The following is a 20,924-nucleotide window of genomic DNA, read 5'->3' as shown; positions in this document are numbered from 1 at the left end:
AAGTGGGGTTCATCCCAGGGGCACAAGGATGGTTCAACATATGCAAATCCATCAGTGTGATACATCAAATAAACAAAATAAAGGACAAAAATCATATGATTATATCAATTGATGCAGAAAAAGCATTTGACAAGATACAACATCCATTTATGATTAAAACACTTAATAAAATAGGTATAGAAGGAAAATACCTGAACATAATAAAGGCCATATATAACAAATCCTCAGCTAATCTCAAAATTAATGGTGAAAAACTGAAGCCCTTGCTCTACGTTCAGGAACACGACAGACCTGTCCCCTATCACCTCTGCTTTTCAACATAGTGTTGGAAGTCCTCACCGGAGCAATCAGGTAAGAGAAAGAAATAAAAGGCATCCAAATTGGGAATGAGGAAGTTAAATTGTCACTCTTTGCAGATGACATGATGCTATATATAGAAAATCCTAAAGACTCCACCAAAAAGCTATTGGAAACAATAAACGAATACAATAAAGTTGCCAGCTACGAAATCAACGTACAAAAGTCCATTGCATTTCTATATATTAACAATGAAGTCTCAGAAAAAGAAATAAAAAAATAATTCCTTTTGCAATTGCAGCAAAAAGAGTAAAATACCTAGCGATAAACTTAACCAAGGATGTGGAAGACCTATATGCTGAAAACTATATGACATTTTTAAAAGAAATTGAAGACAAAGAAATGGAAAGACATTCTGTGCTCATGGATTGGAAGAATCAACATAGTTAAAAGGGCCATATTACCCAAAGCAATATACAGATTTAATACAATTCCCATCAAAATCCCAATGGCACTTTTTAAAGAAACAGAACAAAAAAATCATCAGATTTTTTTGGAACCACAAAAGACCCCGAATAGCCAAGGCAATCTTAAGAAAAAAGAACAGTGCTGGAGGTATCACACTCCCTAACTTTAGCTTGTACTACATAGGGGCAAGAATTGATCAAAACAGCATGGTATTGGCAGACAAACAGACACATAGACCAATGGAATAGGATTGAGAACCCAGAAATAAAACCACATAAATATGGACAGGTAATTTTTGACAAAGAAGCAAAAAACATACAATGGAGAAAAGACAGCCTTTTCGATAAATGGTGCTGGCAGAATTGGAAAGCCACGTGCAAAAGAATGAAACTGGACTGCTATCTGTCACCATGTACCAAAATTAATTCAAAATGGATCAAAGACTTAAGCATAAGACTTGAAACAATAAACTGCATAGAAGAAAACATAGTTACTAAACTTATGGACCTTGGGTTCAAAGAGCATTTTATGAATTTGACTCCAAAGGCATAAATGAATGGGAGTATATCAAACTTAAAAGCTTCTACACAGCGAAAGAAACCATCGACAAAATAAAGAGGCAACCAACTGAATGGGAGAAGATTTTTGCAAACAGTGCCTCTGATAAAGGGCTAATATCCAAAATATACAAGGAACTCATGAAACTCAACAACAAAAAAACAAACAACCCAATTGAAAAATGGGCCAAGGACCTGAAGAGACATTTCTCCAAAGAGTACATACAAATGGCAAATAGACGTAGGAAAAAATGCTCAACGGGCCGGCCCGGTGGCTCAGGCGGTTAGAGCTCCATGCTCCTAATTCCGAAGGCTGCCGGTTCGATTCCCATATGGGCCAGTGGGCTCTCAACCACAAGGTTGCCGGTTCAACTCCTCGAGTCCCACAAGGGATGGTGGGGATGGGCTGCGCCCCTGCAACTAGAAACGGCAACTGGACCTGGAGCTGAGCTGCGCCCTCCACAACTAAGACTGAAAGGACAACTTGAACCTGAATGGTACCCTCCACAACTAAGATTGAAAGGACAACAATTTGACTTGGAAAAAAGGCCTGGAAGTACATACTGTTCCCCAATAAAGTCTTGTTCCCCTTCCCCAATAACATCTTTAAAAAAAAAAAAAATGCTCAACATCACTAATCATCAGAGAAACGCAAATAAAAACCACAATGAGATACCACCTCACCCCAGTCAGAATGACTATCATCAACAAGACAAATAGTAACAAGTGTTAGAGAGGCTGTGGAGAAAAAGGAACCCTCATACACTGTTGGTGGGAATGCAGACTGGTGCAGCCGCTATGGAAGGCAGCGTGGAGGTTCCTCAAAAAATTACAAATAGAATTACCATATGACCCAGCAATCCCTCTCCTGGGTATCTACCCAAAAAATCTGAAAACATTTATCTGTAAACACACGTGTGCTGCAATGTTCATTGCAGCTTTATTTACAGTGGCCAAGACATAGAAACAACCAAAATGTCCTTTGATAGATGAATGGATAAAGAAGTCGTGGTATATATACACAATGGAATACTATTCGGCAGTAAGAAAAGATCTTATAGGACCATTTGTGACAACATGGATGGATTTTGAGAGTATAATGCTAAGCGAAATAAGTCAGACAGAAAAAGCAAGAGAACTATATGATTTCACTGATGTGTGGTATATAAACCAAAAACAACAAAAAAACAAGACAAACAAATGAGAAACAAAAACTCATAGACACAGACAATAGTTTAGTGTTTACCAGAGGGTAAGGGGGATGGGGGGTGGGAGATGAGGGTAAGGGGGATCAAATATATGGTGATGGAAGGGGAACTGACTCTGGGTGGTGAACACACAACGGGATTTATAGATGATGTAATACAGAAATGTACACCTGAAATCTATGTAACTTTACTAACAATTGTCACCCCAATAAGCTTTAATTAAAAAAACAGAAAAGTGAGGCTCCAAGGGATTAAGTGGTGACTTTCTTAGTTCCACCCCGCAGGTCAAGTGGGAGAATAGGAATTTTTATTAGAGCACATCTGTGCCTTGGGAGTCTTAGACTTCTTTGAGAGAAGGATGAAAGCTCTGGGCCCTAAACACACACACACACACACACACACAGTCATCGTGCTCAGAAACTGGTGGACTGTAACGCTGGTCCCCACATTAGGGACTTGCAGTTGATTCCTTCTCTTAAAGTTCTTTTCAAAGCATAGGTTTCTAATTTCTCAACCCATAGTAGATTAGAAGCAACACATTAGATGAGGAGTGTAGCTGACGGCTTGACAGACAAAAAATTTAAAAAGCAGGCAAAAAATTTAAAAAGCAGACACAGGGCCATGTTCCAGGAGTGGATACTTCTAGCAGTGTCCCTCAGCCAATGAGAAATGGTTGGATTGTGTTCACTGCTTTGTCCTCTGTGTAAAAGCACAGGCCACCATCTCGTAGGATTGAAACAAGGTTGGTATTTTGGTTCTCTGGAATAGCCACTAGAAAGAGTTCCCAGCTCCTCGGAGCCAATGGAGTGACTGGCACGTTCAAACTGGCACAGTCCTTCTGCCGTTGTTTCTGGCTGTCTTCTTCCGGAAGCGTCAGAGCCCCTTGAAGGGGGGGGACCATGTCTGAGCAGTGCGGCTGTGTCCCCAGGGCCCTTCCATCACTCACACAGTTGCTCAGTGACTGAATCCAGTGTGTGGAGTAGAAAACCTCTCAACATAAAGATACGGGTGCCGGTGCTGAGTGCCACTGCCTGTGACCTTGCAGAGCTGCTCTCTGAACCGCATCGCTCAGTAAAATGAGACTGAGCGGGCAGGATTTAGATGGGTTCGGGAAGTCCCGATCTAAATTTCCATGATCCTGGCAGAATTCTTTTAAAGCAGAGACTAATAAAGCGATTATGTGTTCATGGTGATCAAAATGACGATGACTCAGCCACCCAGTTGTTCACGGTGAAACGGTTAATTTGATGTAGAGCAGTTTTCACCTCGGTTTTACAAAGATGACACTGACCCAGCGATGATGATACACAGTCGACCCCAAAAGGTCGAAGCAGGCTTGACCGGCCAAGTGAACTTTCACTGTGACTTTGATTCACTTGATATAGGGTATTGGATTTTCCCGTGGGAACGAAGTCATCCAGAGGGAATGCTGTGTTTGCTTGCTGAGCCATCTCCATCCCTGTGCGGCTGTCATCACTGCACCCCTCCCGGAGCCTTCACCCAAGGGCAGGCAGCGGAAGAGACACTTTCTTCTTATTAATACAAACTGTGCCTCCTTCCAGAGTGACCTACAGCTGAGTCGTTGGCTGGGTTGGCCAGTGGATCTGTCTCCAGGTAGCCCCCAGCACAAATCGTTCCTGAGTCCCCGGCCCCTGGCACAAAACAGAGTCAGCGTTTAAACAGTTGCTTGTTGGGTCACAGGTTATACAAGACAAATCACGGTTAAGTTAGACTCCCTAAGTTGGTGATAAATCAGCCCGGGCTCCAGTGAAGTTTACCTTTGTGTTGTCTGTGAAGTATTTGCTAAGCCTGTTGGGAATGTAAACAGGGAAGGTCCCGAGGAACTTCAGAACCAGCTGTAAAGGCCTTGAAGCTTTCGCTGCTTGTTTATGTATAGACAGATGCTATTCAGTACAGACCTGCCATAAAAGCAGTCATGAGAGCAGTCGAAGCAGGACGTCTGCTCAGAAATTCGAGCAGTTGGAGTTACTGCTTGTCCTTGAAATTACAAACAGTGTCTTTAAAACGCACACGCAGACCATATGCATGCTGATGAGACTGTGGCATCACCTTCTAGCAGGTGGTCCCGCCAGAAGCGTCATCTCAGAATTTGGGGACAGCCTCTCATTTCCAGGAAGTAACCTTGTCCTGCTGTCCTGCCTGTTCAAGTCTTTGACCTTCCCCACCCCCAACACCCTCCATCCTACAGTCAGAGCCCTGGCTGCAAAGAAGCCCCTCTGCAGGCCCTCTCGCCCCCAGCCCCAGCTCGGGTCGGACTGTCTCCCTGCAGTCACCAGAGGCACCCATCAGTATCAGTTACTGCTGCCATCTAACAAAATCACCCCCAAACCTAGTGACTTAAAGGAGCAGTAATCATTTCATCATCTCCAATGGTTTCTTGGGCCAGCGATTCAGAAGGTCCCTGGCTGGGTGGTTCTGGCTTGGGATCTTGTGCTGTTGCGGTCACACAGCTACAGCTGGAACCCTGGGGGCCTGGAGCACCTAGGGCCTGGCCAGGGGTCTCACTTCACAGGGTCTCAGGGTGTCTTCATGGGCTTTTCTGTGTGGGCTAGGTTGGTCTTCCTCCCAGCATGGTGGCCTTAGGGTCGTTGAACTGTTCACCTTGCAGCTTGGGACTCCAGGCGTGAGGGTTCAGCAAGGAAGACAGAAGATGAATCACCTTTTATGGCTTGGCCTCAGAAGTCACAGAGAATCAGTTCCATTGATCTCTGTTGATAGAAACAGTCACAAAAACTCTCCCCTTCCAAGGGGAGGGGACATAGACTCCGCCCCTCAGTGGGAGGAATATCAGACTCACATTGTGAGAGGGGCACGTTGGGTGAGAAAGCTTGTTATGGCCAATTTGGGAAAATGTAAACTGCTTCCCTTTCTAAGACACAATATCCCTGTCATTCCTCTGTGGGAAAACCTTCAGGGGCTCCTCAGCCCTTCTGGAGAAGGAGATTTTAACGTTTTAAAGGCCAAACCACATGGCACTTAGAAGCCTTCCCTGTAAAGTAGAGAAAAGCACAACTCGGGAGAAGTGAGGTTCTGAGCCGAGGCCGGAAGCTCTCTGGGGCCCTGCAGCCTCCTCAGAAGGGCACTGCCCCCTGAGCGGTGTGGGGTCTTCTGGCCTTCGTGTAGATCCTTCCTGACAAGGGTCACGCTCCGCTGCGTCGTCTTCCTCCTGAGCGCCCCTCGCTCATGGGGCCTGTGGGTGCTCTGCTCCCTGTACCTACTGTCTGCAAAGGCCCCGCCCGCCTGTCTGGGACCCTCCTCCTCAGCCCGTCAAAGCCAGCTCATGCACCCCCTCTTCTGAGAAGTCTTCTGAGGCTCTCTGTACCACTTAGCGTGTTCGTTTACTGTGACATTCTTCATTTTTGTGGATTGGCGTGTGTGTTGTATTAAACTTTGGACTGATCCCAGGCTGGGACATGTCCTGTTCTTTGCGTCCCCACCTAGGGACTGAATACATTTTATTCGATGGTAATTTCCAGATTAGCCTTTGCCCTCTTAGTTCATTTAATAGTTTTACTGCATTCGGATGACAGATACCACTATCAGGTGTCCAAAAATGCCTTAGGAGGCTTTTTAAGCCATAGTGTTTTATTTGACATACTCTGAAAAACTGTTCTGGTCTGTATTCAGTTGCTTTCTCTGTTGTAGGGTGATTTAGGCAGTTTGTGGTTGTCTTTGAGTCCTGTGCAAAACGAGCAGAAAGTGAGATATTCCCTAGCTCTGTTTATATACTTCAAAACAAAACAAAACCCCCAAAAACCTAAACCAAGCCCTTGGAGCCTCACCAGCCTAAAGTGGGGTAACTGTCCTCTCCTCATTCTTTGACATCTTAACAAGGACTCATCCCCCCCACCCATCCCCAAGGATTCCCCCAACCCCCCTAATAGATTTTAACTACAGCATAAGTTCCTGAAGACAGCAACTTTGTTATGTTCACCCTTCAGCATCAGAAACAGTGCTTGTTACCTAGGAAACCCTCAAATAATTATCGAATGAGTAACCGAACGGGCAAAGAATTCTGGAGCATGAAGTGAAGTGGTCATTATTTTTCTGTTTATCTTTCAACCTAGAAAACACCACCAGTGGAAGGTGGAAATGGTAAAGTGCATTTTATGAAGTGTCTAGGATCAGTTCGGATTTGGAAGAAACCGTTAACGTGGAGAGCCCTTAGTCACGGGCTGACAGTATATGAAGTAAATAGAAAGCCATTGGTTAGAAGTAACCAGAGTGGGAACTCGTAGGAGAAGAACTGGTACGTGAAGCAGTGCAGATCAGTGTGTTACGGGCTGTGCTCGCCTCTGCACCTCTGTCCCGTTCTTGCACACATCACACTTTGTCGTTGGGTCGTGATTATTGGCTTACCTGTGGATGGTTCCTGGAGGGTCAGCACTCAGTGCAGGATTGTTGAGTTGAAACATAGTTGCAGGCCTGCAGCGGCTGTGGGTACCTCTGCACTTGCTGTAGGATATAGTGTCAGTCCATCTAGAAGGACTCCTAGAGGCCCTCTAGCCCAACTCCCGGGCCACGAGATTAAGTGAGCAGCCTAAGGCTCACAGATGTTCCGTGACAGGGCAGACCTTGGACTCTGAACTCACGAATCCCAGTTCCTGTCTTTGCTTGCTCTTGTTTGAATTTTTTTTTTATTACCTTTAAAAAATACTTACTGAAGTGAAACAAGGACAAGCAGAATTGATAGCCCAGAAATAAACCCATGCATATATGGTCAATTAATTTATGACAGAGGAGCCAAGAATACACAATGGGGAAACAAGGATAGTCTCCTCAATAAATGGTGTTGGGGAAACTGGACCCCAGGCTTTCACCATACACAAAAAGCAACTCAAAAAAAAAAAGTGTAGGTGTCTGATAACCATAAAGGAACATACTAACATATGTAAGTTTAAGCATCATGATGTTATGAATGCCCTTGAACCCACCACCTCTCATCAGAGAGCTAGATGAATGACCACTCTCATCTTCCCCGAGTGCCTTTTCCCCTTAAAACTACTGAGTTTCGTATTTATCGTTCCCTTGTCTTGGCCAATGAGAATAAAAGCCTTGCTATAGTATAAAACACACAGTGTGTGTGTTTATGTCTAAATAACAGTTCGGTATTGCTTGTTTTTAAGGTTTGTAAAAGGGGCAAGATCCTGGGTAGCACTGGGATTTGTTTCCCCACCCCCGCCATCATTCTGTTTCTGGGGCCTTTCATGTTGTTGCGTGGAGCTGTAGGCCATCTGTATTTTCCTCATTTCTTGTGCTGTTTCCTGTTTGGACCCCTCAGGATTTGGGATGACTCCCAAGCAAAAGGCTGCAGTGAACACTAATTTTAACTTTTTACAAGCTATCATTAAACTTGCCCATGTTGCTGGGCTTATGGGAAGCTTTTAGTCATTTACTAATTTAATGAAAATTAGATGTCCTTAGCCTTAGAATTTTGTAGTGAAGTATTATTTCCACTTAAGATAAATTGGGATTAATGCAAAATACCAGTTAGACCATTTTGCAATAGTAGTTTAGTGCTTTCCGCTAGATGCAGTCAGAGGACTGTCTGGAAGGAAGCATTTATGCTGCCGGCCCCCTTGGGAGGTGAGACTGTGATCAGCGTACTGAGGTTCGGGGGGGCGGGGGGAGAACAGGCTCCATGGAAGGGTTAAAACAGTGTCTTTTCATGTTGACTTTCTCTGGTCAAGTTAGGACTTTATTTTTCCTAGATAATATACTGCTCAGCTTCTAGTCAATCCCTTCTGAATCCTAGTATGTTCTGGATAAAAGTATCAGTGTAGCTACTGTGTTTCCCCGAAAATAAGACCTAGTCGGACAATCAGCTCTAATGCTTCTTTTGAAGCAAAAGTTAATACAAGACCTGGTCTTATTTTACTATAACATAAGACCAGGTCATAAAATATAATATAATATAAAAGTCTTATATTAATCTTTGCTCCAAAAGACGCATTAGAGCTGATGGTCCAGCTAGGTCTTATTTTTGAGGAAACAGGGTAGGCTTACTTATGTCTAAATTCGTATTTTAGTTCTCAGGAAGATTGTTGCTTTCCAAGTTGAGAATATTTCCAAAGACCAGAGTTTTTAGGGGTTTTGAGTGGTCTGTGAATTAGAATTGTGTGTGTAATTTTCTGGGGTCTTAGCTTTGATTAGAGCCTGAGAGTCTGCAGTCCCCAAAACTGATTGTTTTAAACCAGGGATTCTCAAGCTTGACTCTGTTGACATTTTGAGCCAGGTTGTTGGCGTCTGTCCTGCACATCGCAGGACGTTTAGAAGCATCCCTGCTCCCTGCCCATTAGGTGCCAGTAGCTTCTCCTCTCCCAGTGGTGACAACCAAAATGGTCTCCAAACATTGCCAGATGTTTCCTGGGAGCTTGTGGGGAGGGCAGAATCAACCCCCGTGGAGAAACAATTAGCTCACACTTTTTTATTTTAATAGACTTAATTTTTTAGAGCACTTTTAGGCTCACAGCAAAATTGAGCAAATGGTCCAGAGGCTGCCCATGTAATCCATGCCCTCACACATGCATGGTCCCCCCGCTGTGAGCACCCCCCACCGGAGTTACAGCTGGTGAACGTACACTGACACCTCTCAGTTACTCAAAATCCATAGTGTCCATTAAGGTTCACTCTTGGTGGTGTACATTCTGTGGGTTTGGACAAATGTATGACGACATGCCCACCATTACAGTGTCACATAGGGCAGTTATACTGCCCTGAAAATCCTCTGTGCTCTGCCTTTTCATCCCTCTCCCTCCTCCAACCCTTGGCGACCAGTGATCTTTTTACTGTCTTTGTAGTTTTGTCTGTTTCAGAATGTCATATAGTTGGAATCACACAGTATGTCACCTTTTCAGATTGGCTTTTTTCACTTAGTAATATGCCTTTTCATGGCTCGATAGCTCATTTATTTTTAGCACTGAATATGATTCCATTGTCTGGATGTACCATGGTTTGTCTATCCATTCACCTACTGAAGGACATTTTGGTTGCTTCCAAGTTTCGGCAGTTCTGAATAAAGCTGCCGTAAACATTTGTGTGCAGGCTTTTGCGTGGACACAAGTTTTCAGTTCCTATAGGAGTGCTATTATTGGATTATAAAGTCAGAGTGTGTTTAGTTTTGTAAGAAACCACCAAACTATCTTTGAAAGTGGCTGCACCATGCTGCATCCCCAGCAGCCGGGAGTCAGAGCTCCTGTTGCTCACATGCTTTTGTCAGCATTCGGTGTCATCAGTGTTGTGGATTTGGGCCGTTCCAATAGGTGTGTGAGGGTGTCACATTGTTCATGTGCATTTCTGTGGTGGCCCATGGTGAGCACTATTTCAGGTGGTTATTGACCACCTGTGTCTCTTCTTTGGTGAGATGGCTGTTAAGGTCTTTGCCCCTTCGTTTACACCTTTTAACTAGTTTGACTTGAATCATTTAGGGTTTTCTATTCTTACATGGCCAAGGGGACATAAGACTATTTGTGGAGTTTGAACACCGAGCTCCGATTTAGAGCGACAGGAAAGACTTCAGGGTTGGGTTGAGGGGGGCGAATGTTATAAAATATGTTTTAAAATGTTTTCCTAGAACATGTATTTACATACATACAGAAAATACTCCAAACACATACCACTATGTGTTAAAAGTTCTCAGGTCTTCACTAAATCGTTGCAACAACCCTATAATTAAAGGCTTGTAGAGGCTAAGAAGTTATACCCAAGGTCGCAAGTGAATGAATGGCAGAACGGGGAGCTGAGTATCAGTCTCTCTGGTGTCCAGTCAGCTAATCTGTGTTCTCGACCCTACAGGTGGTGGTAAAATGTCTTCCCATGCCAGCGGGCAAGACCCATGTCACCATAGCCTGGGCTGGCACGAGAAGGGAATTCATGGGCGCTAGAATGTTTCACTAAGCAAAACAAGTGCTACGAGGTTTCGTGTGTGTGTGTGTGTGTGTGTGTGTGTATGTGTGTTTCTTTGCAGGGGAGCTACTTTGTTTTGTGCCCAGAATAAATTGTCACTGATAACCATATAATTATGGGACAAGGCTTTGTTTTCTCCCTTTTGAAAAACAGCCTGATGTACGTGCCGTATCAGTTACCTGAAAGATGAAATGGCTTCCGGTTAACTTAACGTGTTACGTGTTTGGTGACTATAACGTGGGTCCTTATCCCACAGCCTGTTTAAAGTTAAGATACTTAGAGAGTAAATGGTCATATTCATAGATTATGTATATTTCATTACAGCCCGACGAGCCATTTCCAGGATTACTTTGTGTATTTTATGAAGATTGTTTAGCTTGTTGATTTCTGGCTTTTAAGTATCCCGACATTGGTCTGAGCAGAGCAGAGGCAGGATACCGATGAGACAGTGCCTCCGATTTGTTGTGTGGGGACTCCGTGTGCCTTATGTGCACTGAAGAGTCTTCGCCATTTCACCCGGCCCACCTTACTCGCCTTATTTCCTGTTGTTCCTCCTGAGGCCTGGCCGTGTGTTACAGCCCACTCTGCACTGACTGGACTTTACACTTGACCAGTCTTGCCCCCACTCAATTCATGCCTCCCTCCCTCCGTTATTTATTACATATTTCTGGTGGCTCTCAGTGACTGTTTGCAGCACGAACATTAAATAAGGAGAGTACGTGAAGCACACAGGGCATAGATTAAAGAAGGTGCTCAGCAAAAGGAGGGTTCCCTTTATTCTCCCAGGCCCCTGCGACAGCATTGACCCCAATGTGTGGCCTGCTAGTCCACTCTGCCAGCCCGAGTGATCTCTTGGCTGTAAGTGGTTGAGGTTTTGCTCAATTTTACAAGGACCTGGCACCTGCGATCATGTACCGAGCTTCAGGTGAATGAATGGCTGAAGCACTTACCCTTTGCGTGCTCCTCGCCACTTCTTTTTTGCCCGGCTTTGTCCCTGTCTTGGAGCTCATCAAGGAACCTGGCCTGGTGATGTGACTGGATGTGACCTGTTCAGATCCAGGTTACAGCGAAGGGTAAAGCCTAATATGCTATTCGAGCACGCTCATTGCAGAACCAGTTGGGAGTTAACACATCTGCGTCTCCCGTGGTCTGCTGAGTTGGAGAAGGAAAGCCAGTAAGGCTTCGAGATGTGGGTAGAACAGGGCTGCTTTCTGAGCTCTGGCCTGCTTCCCACTTTTCTGCGTGTCGTGGATGCCCCCTCTTGACGTTGACCCTGCTCTCAGAGAGAGACTAGCAGTCAGAGGGCCCGCCGTGGGCCTGTTTGGTCTTAGAATATCCTGGGCAAGCTGAAACCGCAGGGAAGGTTGTTAGAAGGGGATTTGGTGTTTCTGTTGGCAGAATGACTCAGACACTTCTTCTGCTCCTCCTTTCACAGAGTGACCAGCAGCTGGATTGTGCCTTGGACTTAATGAGGCGCCTGCCTCCACAGCAAATCGAGAAGAACCTCAGCGACCTGATCGACCTGGTACGTGCCTTGTTCGTGTGGCTTCATCTGGGGCTGGGGCTCGTCACGGGTTGCTTTTGTGCACCTTTTTCCATGCAGAATTCACAATACACCAGAAACCTTCTCCCTCTCCAGCCAGACACCTTCACTAGGTTACGAGATGCCCTCCAGACAGGGAGAACATGAGTTTCACATGGGTGTTTTAATTTCAGCACCACCTGTTAATAAAGCCCAAAATAGGAGTTCTGAAATTGATTACAATCTGTCCCCTTTCCCCGCTGCTCTGTTTTCCGTTTCTAGACGCTCACCTTTAGGCACGGAGAACAGGAGGCCACACACATCCAGCAGGCGTGTGAAGTGCAGCAGGGTGGTACCGGGCTCTATTTCTGTTAGCCTCTCTGTTGAAGTTTCTCTAGCCGAAGCACTCTGAAAGTCTACCCTGTAAAATGCTTCAGTGGCTTCCCTTCTAGCCTTAAACAGCATAAAACACAAAAGACAGGCTTCTGAAGAGCTCATCACATTTATTGTTCAATACGTAATTCTCTTTGAAGATTCAAAATGATTGGTTTCAAAATGATGCCTCCGGTTAACTGGCACCATAGTATTACTTGAAGATGCTCAAAGTATTCCAAAACATCTAGAAAGCTATGGGAAATAGTGAACGGAATTAAAAATAAAATAAAAAGCCCCAAGAGGCCAGCGGAGTTACTGCATCATTTGGCCAGTGAGTTTGGGCTCTGGAACCTGGGTCCCCGAGTCTGGTCCTCGCTTCTTTTCCTGTGTCCCATGTCGTTTTGGATGTAATTATCGGTCACCACCCATGGTTCATCAGTAAGGTATCTTCTAAAATAGTGGTCTGAAAACGTGTTCCTATGCTGTAGTGATATATTTCATTTCATTGTATGAATTCAGAACAATTTTACTAGAAAAAGAGATTGCTGCAGGAGACTCGTGTCATTCCCAGCAGCCTGGAAGGTCCAGAGCACGACGAGTTCTGTATTTCTAAGGACACGAATCCTGGTTGAGAGGCAGCTGTGTGAGCCCGAGTGGCACCTCTTGAAGGAGTTGTGAACTCGCTATAGTTTTCACATGTAATAACTCAGGAAGTGAGGAGAGGAGGAGGTTTCTTGAGATAAATGGCCCTAACAAGAAAGCCAGCGACAGGTGCTTGTGGTGGAAGTGGGATGGCTCCTGGCTGGACAGATAGATCTTTTGGATGAGTATTAAAGAATAGAAGGTTGACTGTGGTTCAGCTGAACATGCTGTATGGCCAGGACCCAGGATCACAAACCAAGAGCCAGGGAGGTGACGTAAATCCCTGCAGTGGACTTGGTGTGAAAAAGGGAGTTTGGCCGGAAGGCCCCATCTCCGAGGACAGTGGTCCCTTTCCTCCGGTCACTTGATGCTCGTCTGTTGCTGGTTTTCAGATTTTTCTGGAGGAGCCATGTATTTGGAATTTTATGGGAACTACCTTGATTTTTAAACATTGGATTGGTGAGATCTGATTTTGTGTAGAATTTGGCCGTGCGTGGGAAATGTGAGTTGTGGGTATGGCGGTCGGAGAAAACAGTCTTTGCTGAGAAATCATGAAACGTAAAGTTATGTAGGTAGGAAGTGTCCTTGAAAGCCAGGAGGGTTTGAACTTGATGTGTGGTCATTGTCACCATTGTCCCCCTTAACTGAGCTTTGCATGCAGCGCCTGTCCTTATCCCATGGGGCAACACTTCGGGGTGCAGTGTGGCAGTGCCGTGTGTCACTGGTTTTCTCAGAGATTTCTGGGTGATCGTGTATGGACGAGGTGGGCAAAAGCTGAAGGTATGCTCAGATCCCTAATTTGGTCAGCTGCAGACACGTCTTTTTCTTTTAACCTCAGCGTGAAAGTGTGCTTGGCTGAGTTTAAGTTTAGTTTGCCAATTTAGCTATTACTGTGTCTTAGAAATAAACCAAACATGGAAGTAAATGATGAGCAAGTTTTTCTCAGTAGACTCTTGGTGTTGAACGGGCTATTTTGTTCTTATGGCAACTGAAGGGTTTTACTACAGCTGTGTATTTTCTCTGTGAGTCCCTCGTCACTCTTTATTCCAGAGACGTGCACATTGCGGCTTTTATGGGAACCTGGTCAGCTGCTTCCTTGGCTGCACGTGCCAGTTGTACTTGGACTCGGCAGGGAATCACAGCGCTGATGGTGAGCCGTCTTCCACCGTGGCCCGTGCTGGGTGACAGAGCAGCCCTGAGGCTGGGCTTGCAGGGGGTACTGGGACCCAGGTTGAAGTGCCGCACTGTATCTGTCCCTGATGTGTGACGTGGGATGTGGCATCCTGTAGGTGACTTCGGAGTGCACTGCTTTCCCACTGTTAACTTCGTCTTCTGGACAGTGTGGCTGGAGACGGCATGGAGGCAGGTGTGGGGTGTCCATGGCTACCATTGGTTGAATAGCTGCCACGTGCCCGGGACTGAGCTGGAGGCTTCCATTTGTGTTACCAGTTCCTCGAGTTTTCGTGGTGTACATGTGACCTCCTCCCCTTTTTAAGATTATTTAGACTCTGAGGAAGGAGTCAGGGTGGTGAGGATAAGTAGCACCAGGAAACCCGGTTTCTCCTGCTGGGGTAACTGCTGGGTACCGTTAGGTCCAGTCATTTAAACGCAGAGCTACAGATGAAATGTGGTACGTCTTCCTCGTGTATCAGTCTGACCCATTTGGGGGGAAAGGGTTAAATAATTGAATTCATTAATAATTTAAAATATTAAAACCTAGATGTGTTATGGAGAATAATTTAAAATTCACATAGTTAAAAAACGAAAACACCTAGAGACTTGCAGGACATTCCCTCCTCGGAGCCAGGCCGCTGAGGGTCACAGTTCACTTTTGTCTGTTGCTTCACGGGGAGGCTGGGAAGGTGCTGACGTCCCTGCGCCGGTGGGTGGTTTGGAGGCCTCGGGCCCCGTCTGCCCGCTAAGGCTGAGCAAGAGGCCATAGTGGGTCCCCATCCTCCAGAATGGACTGGGGAATCAATCGGTGGTCTCGTTCATTTTTTAATTTGAAGTATGATGAATGTCAGAAAGGAAGTGGGTCATGACTTTTCTCCAAATTAGAATCTGGGGAAGCGTGCCTCACTAACACTGTATTGACGAGCTTCAGAAGCCCCTTCTTGATTCATAGTCTTGCTTCAAGGTCCTTGCTTCACACGCTGGTGCGTAAGGGACACTTGGACTGGATCTGTGTGACCCGTCCTGGAAATTACTTCTTTGAATGTTTTTCTTTAATCGCTGCTATTTTTCTTCAGTTTTCCCTGGGAATGACAGATTCACTTTTATTCTTTTAAAGAGGATTTGCAGAATTCTCGTATTCTTGTAAGAGTTGGTCCATGCTGCATGTACTGCCGTGGCTCTGAAGTTCACTTGCAGTTTCAGTTTCTTCCCAAAGCTGTAATTTCAGAACACTCACACTGTTAGGGGTCCTTCTAGAAGCAGTGTCTCCAGGCCTTTGTTTCATGTCATCTGGGATCAGTCTGGTGTTTTCAGAGCCTCCACTGCACTGCTGGGTGCAAATTGCAGTCACTCCTCCCAGGCTCACCTGCCTAAACTAATGGGGGAGGGGGTGTGTGTGTGGCTGTTTTCAAGGAAAGTCTCCAACTTGAAGACTAACAGAATGTTAGGATTTGCCAGCATTCCCCGTGAAGGGAATGGCCTCGCTTCCATGTTGGAGCCAGAGACTGCAGGGGAACGTACCCGGCCCACCAGTGGTCCCGCTACAGAGTGGTAGTACCGAGAAGCGTGGCCTGTGCTTGGCAGCGAGGCCAGGGCAGCCCAATTTATCATGCCAGATCAGCTTGCTGCTTTTCTTGTCTTTCCAGCATCAGAGCTTTTGCTGCCTTGGGATTATAGCGCATACTCTGATTGGTGGGAAATGACCTCCCTGTGCAGATGGCCAGAACATCGTTTTATTACACATTAATCCCATTGTACTAGAGTGAAGCCAGCCGAAACCCGTTGTTAAGCTGTTTCAAAAATACCCACACGGCCCTGTGGGCCAGGAATCCCATGATGGTAAGATGCTCCCTTGGCTTCCTAAACTTTGCCCTTCTGTGGCTTGGCTCTGCACACTGGCAGCAATACCGGGGTATATTTGAAGCCCTGAGCTGAGGAAGGAGTTTGTTGCTGCAAATTGGCACCCAGCCGGCCCTCCATCCTTTGCCTTTTTAAGAGCAACCCCAAAATAGCCCTCAGTCTGCTTAACCAGGCAGAAAAGTCGCTGCTCTGGTCAGTTCATTTTTTGGATTCCTTCTGTCTTCTTCACTATTGTCGCCCAAAGGCCCGTCTCTTGGGTGTCCCCAGACTTGACTCAAGCAAGGGGATAGACACCTGCACTGGGAAAGCAACCCAGCCATCCCGGCTAGGCGGCGGGAGGAAGGTGAAAGAGACATCCGATTCTCTGACCGGGCAGTTGATAACTTGAGCAGTCTTCATTTCAGCAAATTCCTCTTTTTAGCAGCCAGAATTGGCCTCCAGAAATAGAAAGGGCTTTGCCCTGCCAGCCTCAGCAGCACGTTTCCTGGAACAGCTCACAGACCTTGTCCCCTGAGTTCGGGTAGCGAGGAACATGCAAAGGAGTGTGAGGTCTTGACATGTTCAGACTGGAGGGCCCGGGCTACACCCAGACACTGGGGTTCTGGGAGCACTGAGTGGAGCCCTCACTGCCTCCGATTCCAAGAACCACCTTGCGGAGCCAAGCTCCCACACGTGACTGGTAAAATCAAGGCTCATGTTATATTTAATAGTTCATTAATATTGCTGGTTATCTGATTTCTGCTAAGCATTGTTACTCAGTTGTCAGTCTCTAATAGTTGAACCAATGAAACCTGGCAATTATTTGTCCAGTGACAGCTGTGTGGAATTGAGGCATCACAACTGCGGTTCTGTCCCCATGTGGTGGAGACATGCTAGGCCTGGGGACCCAAGACGCTGCCCCTGCCCTTGGGGGTCTTGGAGGCCAGATGTGATCTAGTTTATCTGTGTTCAAGAGTGCCAGCAGGCTTGTGTTTTCTTTCCTTGTTTCCCCATTGTCATCACATTTCAAACAGTCTCATACCAGCGTTGTTTTCCCTCGATTTCAAAGGCAACGTTTAAAATGTCGTCTTCTTTCCAAAGGGGTCTTAGCTGAAGTAGGTGAAAAGTAATGGGCTCAGTGCACATTGACCGAGCACCGCCTGTGTGTGAGGCACTGTGCTCAACCTTGGGAAGAAATGCCGCCTTTATTCCTTGGCTCCCCTTCCACAGAGAGGAAAAAAATGCAGGGGTCCTAAAACGTGCTCACGATAAGAATGCCCTGTCAGCCCATTGGTCTTCACAAGGACCACCGGGAGCTGCAGGACTGAGTCACTCGTTCTGTGTTTAACATGTATGTGCCGGACACTGCTCGGTGCTGGGGTACAAGAGGAAGGGCTCGCTCCATGGGGCTGGCACTTAATGGGATTCAGGGAAGATTCTTCTGGAAGAAGGAAGACTTGGCCACGGCCAGCTTTGCACCCTGTTATCTAAGGAACAGATACATAGCAGGCGTGTTTATTTGTCTTTGCTTTTGAGTAAAAGGGTTCTAGGCTCTTGAATCCTTGTGCCCAGCTAGCAATGACTTTTGCCCTCTCCTCTGATGCATTCCTGGCCGCCTTTCACCTGGCCTCTTAGTGCTTCTCAGATTCTTTCCCCAAAGTCTCTGACAGTAGAGGAGAGCAGATAGAAATGTTTGGAGTTTAGGGGGCTGCAAGTCCAAGAGTGTCTGCCTCCAGTAGAGAATTTTGTGTTTTTGTTTTTTTGTAAAAATTGTGTTCCAATTCATACCACGCCCATATGAAAGACATTTTAATATAAAAAGAATGCTTTTTCCACCAAAGCCTTGAGTCAAGTTGATGCTCCAGGAAGTTGGGCTCTGTCCCCCTGGGGACATGGCTTTGCCATAGCTCACTGGTGCACTGGGGGTTTGTTTGGAGATGCTTAGCTGGGCTCTGTGACTGGGCCTCCCAGAGGGGAGGGGGACACCCCCCCCATGACGCACACAGCTGGTGCCTGTCGAGCCGTGGCCTGCTCTGTAGCCCTGCCAAGACTCCCAAGGAGGGGTCTATGCTGCACCCCATTTGCTGGTACCTAGGGAAGTGCCCGTGGGTTTCTGTTGGAGGTGGGGGAACCTGACTTGTTGGAGGGCTTATCAGGAGGTATTCTGTCCTGGTCCAGATACTGTCTCTGGAGCAGAAGCAGGGGAATGGCTTGAATAATTGGTAATTATGCAAGAAGCCCTGCACAGTCGCTGTCGTACTGCTGTTTCTGAGCTTATTCTGAGCTTTCCTACAGGCGACACTGTGCTGCAGTTCCCCTTTTACAAGGGGAAGAGGCATTCCAGCCAAGGGCCTCCAGCAGTATTTTAATGAACTCCATTCCTTGGAAAGTTGTGGTGAGCCTTTTCATGCAAGCATTTGCTCTTTGAATGGACTGCAGCTGTGGTGACTAAAGCATGAGAGGGAGAAAGCAGACCCCTGGGCTCCTTGGGCTCCCTGGACGCGGGAGCTGAACTGGCCCTCTGCTCCCCGCCCAGGACTGCCTCTCCAGAGAGGGGGCCTTGCTTGATCCCACCCTGCGGCTGAGGCGAGGACCCTGCCACCTAATGGTGCAGCCTCTGATTTGTGTCAAGGTGGCAGTTTGGCAGCAGCCCTTTAAACTAAGATGAAATGGCTGATTTGCTTAGAAAGAGGCAATGGGGCTTCCTGGGGTACCCTCACCTGACCTGCTCCCCCCCGAGATACGGCCAGAAGTTATTTGAAGTTCTCATAAATTCTATTATATGCAGAATAATAGACCACATTTGATTCAAATAAGAATGAGATGAATTGCCTCCTGCGGGAGGAGTTCAGAAAATTAAAACTTGAAATCCAGTGAATGAAGGAGAAAAGTATGGGCATCATTTGCTGTGTGTGTGCGCGCGCGCGCGCGCGCGTGTTTCTCGGGGAGCAAAGACTATTTCCAGGAGACTAATGATCTGTCCACTGGTCCTGAGCAGTAACCCATAATGGCCAGGGGCTTGAAATTCTCCAAAGCTGGGTCATTTGAAAGACCCCCTCCCGCCACCTTTCATATGAACCACCCAGTACACTTTTGTTATTCAAAGATTGTTTATAAAGTTCAAAATGGAAACTATTTTTTCTTTTGTCTCAAATTTAGAATTTGACTTTTCCCTCTTTTCATTCTTCATTAAATCTTTTTCAATGAATGACATGGAAAAATAAATAGCTTTAATGGCTGCCCATCAGCTGTCAGAGGCATTAATATATACGGGCCTCGTTACTAGTGCATTTCATCCACCATCTCATCTAATCTTCAGAGCCACTTTGTAAAGTGGGTTGGGAGGATCCCCTTTTGTAGACAAGGAAACTGAGTCCCACACCTGATGTGTGGTCTCAGGGGAAAGTCAAACCCAGCTGCTGACTCCAATGTGTTGCCCACTGAAGGACTGACTTAAAAAATGAAAACATTACAATATGGCCCTTCTCCTATGTCCTGCTAAAGATCAGTCATTTTTTAAGGTAAAACTATAAAAGAAATTTGTGATAAGGGCAGGGTAGTCACCATAAGGGCAGGAACTTGTAAGTAGCTCAGGAAAGAAGACTGACCCTCTCTTGCTGCCTCGTGATACGAAGGTTCGTCAGAGCCTGAGGAGCCAAGAAACTGCTGCCCGATTTCCCTGGCCTGGCTGTGAGGACAGTGGGCTCGATCGGAACTGCACCGCAGAGGTGACCCCTTCAGCTGACTTCCGCTGTCCCCCAGCACCACTACATTGTAGGTGTATTTTTTGGGGCGGAAGAGGTGCTCTTTCAAGAAGCATTCTGCCCAAACACAAGTAGTGTGTCACTATTTCTTCTTTCAGTAAATAAAGCAAATCTAAAAATTGTAGGTAAAGCAAGTTCTTAACGCTACAAGACCTAACAGGATGGGTCGAGAAGGTATCTGCCTTTAAATCAGATGTACAAAGTCAGCATACATCCCAGCAGAAACCGGTTAGAATATGTAGGATGCTAGGGGCTGCGAGGACAAGATCCCACTGGTAACAGCAGAACCACATACTCCCTGGGAATAAATTCCCCGCGGAGCAAGAGGGCCGTGCATGAAGACACTGCAGAGCTCTGAACCGAGGGCAGAGCGAATGGCGTCAGATGGATCAGAAACAGGCCTAGTAACGTAAGAACCCAGGATATGTAGTGCAAGTGATGTTCATATTTCACTGTGAGAAAATAATGGATTATTCAGTGAAATGGAAACAACTAAGAACTTTGAAGGAAAACAAGCTAAATAGCTATTGCCCAGCATGTATCCATACTCCTAATGAATTAAAGAAGTACTATTAAACGAACAGGAAAGAACCAGAGGGAAAACATAGGTGATATTTGATGTTGAGATGGGGAAGACCTTTATGAGGCAGGGAAGCTAATACCCAAATGATGGCTTTTGATATATGCAAATTTAAGTTAAAAAAATTAAACGAAATAAAAAGTCAGAGAACAAACTGAAAAATATTTGCAGCTTATGGCAAAGAACGAATCTCCTAAAATCTTCCGAAAACACCTTCCGAGATAGAAGAAAAAGGGGCTTCGGCAGCTTATCCAAGGTTATCAGGTAGTGGTGGAGCCAAGCTTTGAACCCAAGCAGTCTGACTTGAGGTCCTCAGCCACTGTGTGCTGGGGCCTCCACCAGTGACCAAAGTAGGAAGACGATGATGGGGCAGGGAGGCAGGTACACAGACAGGTGATGCACACAGGACGCAGTGCGCATGTCTAGCACATCTTTTTGTCCTTACTAGTCAGAAGTGTAAAACGAAACAAGATAGGGTGGAAAATTCTCCACTGATGACGCCTCTTTCGGCTCAGTGGATGGATTGTATCCCCTGGACGCAACCTGTGCTTTTCCTGACTTTCATGAAGTTGG

The 20,924-nt window shown here is 46.1% G+C and overlaps 1 protein-coding gene across 2 annotated transcripts in view; it reads left to right on the top strand.

The window, feature by feature from the left end:
- Positions 1-20,924, top strand: part of CAPZB (capping actin protein of muscle Z-line subunit beta) — a 133,900-nt gene that overhangs the window by 50,600 nt on the left and 62,376 nt on the right. For both annotated transcript variants that reach the window (XM_033114324.1, XM_033114325.1), the window contains exon 2: positions 11,892-11,981. In XM_033114324.1, coding sequence (XP_032970215.1) covers positions 11,892-11,981 — 90 coding nt within the window. The remainder of the gene's footprint in view (positions 1-11,891; positions 11,982-20,924) is intronic.

The sequence above is a fragment of the Rhinolophus ferrumequinum genome, chromosome 9 (genome assembly GCF_004115265.2).
Source record: "Rhinolophus ferrumequinum isolate MPI-CBG mRhiFer1 chromosome 9, mRhiFer1_v1.p, whole genome shotgun sequence".
Lineage (NCBI taxonomy): Eukaryota > Metazoa > Chordata > Mammalia > Chiroptera > Rhinolophidae > Rhinolophus > Rhinolophus ferrumequinum.
This window is presented reverse-complemented; position numbering and strand designations above follow the sequence as displayed.